At 61.0% G+C, this 2,823-nt stretch overlaps 1 protein-coding gene across 1 annotated transcript in view; it reads right to left on the bottom strand.

Annotated features, from left to right (window-relative positions):
• The window catches only part of WDR54 (WD repeat domain 54), a 4,185-nt gene extending 1,373 nt beyond the window's left edge, over positions 1-2,812 (bottom strand). The window contains exons 1-4 of the mRNA XM_019611208.2: positions 2,483-2,812; positions 2,216-2,282; positions 1,797-1,853; positions 1,353-1,484 (exon numbers count right to left, since the gene is read on the bottom strand). Of these exons, the coding sequence (XP_019466753.1) occupies positions 1,353-1,484; positions 1,797-1,853; positions 2,216-2,282; positions 2,483-2,587 (361 nt within the window). The 5' untranslated portion in view covers positions 2,588-2,812. The remainder of the gene's footprint in view (positions 1-1,352; positions 1,485-1,796; positions 1,854-2,215; positions 2,283-2,482) is intronic.
• Positions 2,813-2,823: the final 11 nt, after the last annotated feature.

Genomic DNA, 2,823 nt, shown 5'->3' with positions numbered 1-2,823 from the left:
GGGAGCAGCCGAGGCTCAGCGGTGGCGGAGGGCAGTGAGCTGCTGACCGATGCCAGGCAGAAGCTGCTGCTGCCAGCACAGCCAGAGCTGCTGCGCATAAAAGCCACGGCCTGCAGCACAACAAGCTTAAAGTTCAACTGCCCACAGAAACTGCTGACATTCTGTGAAAGAGGAAGGCTTAGCCGTGACCGTGTGTGAGAGTTTCAGTTTAAACATGTCGGTGTTTGGCAATGCTAATTGCACACGGGGGAAATTCGTGAGAACTGCGTCTCCTCCCTCTGCCTTGGAGTCTCAACACACATCACCCTCACACAGGCCGCTCCGGGGTTTCACGCAAGGCACCGTCCCTCTGCTCACTGCAGAGCAGAGCAGCGTGTTGGAGACCAGTCAGGCAGAGCGGGACGACAGAACAGCTCTGACAAACGAGCTCCATATCCAGGCTAATTGGGAACGAGTTCTAAGCAATTAATTGTTCGAGGGAGTCCCAAACGCAGAGAAAGTTAAACGCACCTAATTAGAGAAAGTTATCAAAGCGTCCTCGTTGGGAAAGATGCACGGGTAACGAGGAAGCCAATTAGTGCGTCTGCAGAACGAACCAAAGGAAGCCCCATCCCGATTTCAGACTGAGCTCCGTAATTGGGCAGAGTTATTCCGTCTGACACGAGAAGGGTCACCGTGCTGCTGGTGACACCTCCTCCCATCCGCTGAGGGCAGTGAGGGGAAGCAGGGTTTGCCCCCAGGAGCCCCCCGCCCCAGGAGCAGCACTGCCCTCAGCTTCCCCAGCTCCCGGAGCTGGGCTTGGGCAGAATCACGGCCCCATGTCCCTCAGTGCCCGGGATCTCTGTGCAGATGGGGGAGGATGGGGCTGTGCCCCTCTTCACCCCACTGCGCAGGAGGGTCTGTGCCAGTAGCTCCCTAATGGTGGGAACTTGCATTCCGGTGTGTGTTTATTCACGGCCAGTTTTGCTCGCTTGCTCTTGTTACAAGTCTGGTCTTTAGCTTTCAATAGCTCTTCTGTGTCCTGGCACGCACCCTGATGTATCACAGGCTATTCTCTGGCAATTAGTCACACTCTCACAGTCACTCTTTGTGCGAAAGGGCCTCAGCTCCTCATCCCTGTCAAGACAGTCTCTGCCTCAGCAGTTTGTCTTCCCAGAATCCGGCCAACTGGGACCGAGACTCGGCCACCTACAAAACGCTGCCTGCAGGCAGCAGAGACCAGGCTGGGCCGAGGAGGGCACCGTGCCACGTGTTAGGATGGCCCCAGGCAGCCGCAGCGCCGAGGGACAGCTGCAGCCCCCCGCCCCCCTCATGGGGCACTTTGGCCCCAGCAGCTGCTGGCAGCCACACACGTACCGGCGCCTGGCCCAGCTCGGCAGCGATGTCGGTGATGGCGTCGCGGTGCTCCTTCAGGACCTCACTCACCGTGATGTTGGTCCCTTTCTGGGGGATGTCGAACACCAGCACCATCCCAGAGGACAGCCCTGCAGGAGGAGCGCACCGGAGGTGTTGGCAGGGGCTGCTGTCCTGCTGTCCTGCTGTCCCGCTGTCCTGCTGTCCCGCTGTCCCGCCGTCCCACCACCCACGCCCAGCCCGCACCATGGCTGCAGTCACACCACGCTCTCCCCCAGGCCCTGTGCCCATGTGAGGCTCACTCACACAGAGCGCTTCCCTGCAGGAGCCACGAGCTGAGCGCAGCTCCTTCAGCTGTCACCACATCACCCTGCTTCACCCGTGGCTACACGAACACCACCTGGTGCAGCCCTGCCCGTTCTTCCTCCCGGTGCTTCACTCACCCACGCAGATGAAACGTTCTCCTGCTGCAGAGATCCCTCGGGCAAACGCCGCTTGTGCTGAAAGGGAACCAGGAGCTGGCTGGGTTGCAGCCTGCAGCAGCTCACATCATCACCAGGATGCTGGTGTGAGTGCCATCCCTGCTGCAGCTGCCACAATGGGTCCCCATCCACCCACCCCAAGCCCACGCTGTGCCTGCATAGTGGAGCTGGGGTGATGCAGAACCCCCTGCAGACACTTCTGCTAAGTTGCTGAGCGGCCCCGGCCTGGCTCAGTGCAGCCTGGACACAGGAGCAATGCTGTGGGTGTCTCCAGCCAGCAGGAACCGGGCTGCACGACAGGAACGCTCGGTGTCACCGCCATGGGAAGAGAGGGCAGAGGGCCCAGGGGCTCCTCGCTGCGCTCCTGCTGTGGGATTTACCTGGAGGCTGCTCTGCGATGTCCAGCGCGTGCCAATACACCATGATGGATCCATCTGATTCATACATCTGGAAAGAGAAAAAAAGACGAACGAGACCCAGACAGTGGCAAAGCTCCTACAGCCTTGTGCTCCACCGCTGCCCCAAGGGACCTCCAAAAGGGAGCAGCGGTGCTCTGCTTACACGGCCCTGAGCCCAGCTGCCACCCCAGCGAGTCTACCTTCCCAGTGCCGTGAGCGTCGGTCACCCCGTGCAGGAAAACACCTCACCTGGATGCCTTTCTGACAGGTCAGCACCAGCAGGATGCGTGCGGGCAGGACACACCAGGCAGCCTGGAAGGAAGCACAGCTCAGCAGGGGACCAGCAGCCCTCATCCCTACCCAGGGTTGCCCGCAGCCGCGTGTTTCCGGCTCCTGTTGAACGCGGCAGGAGCTGGGATGTATCGCCCTCAGGGAGCCTCTTCAGGAAGCTCCTTCCCTCCCATCTCTGCAGTCGGACTCCACGGTCCTTAGGGGCCCTTTTCAACCCGAGACACTCCGCGTCTCCGCGCCCCTGTAACTCGGACACCGCGGGCTCCCACCCCGTCCCAGCAGCGCCCCGCTCCGTCCCG

This window comes from Meleagris gallopavo, unplaced genomic scaffold (genome assembly GCF_000146605.3).
Source record: "Meleagris gallopavo isolate NT-WF06-2002-E0010 breed Aviagen turkey brand Nicholas breeding stock unplaced genomic scaffold, Turkey_5.1 ChrUn_random_7180001873843, whole genome shotgun sequence".
Classification (NCBI taxonomy): Eukaryota; Metazoa; Chordata; class Aves; order Galliformes; family Phasianidae; genus Meleagris; species Meleagris gallopavo.
This window is presented reverse-complemented; position numbering and strand designations above follow the sequence as displayed.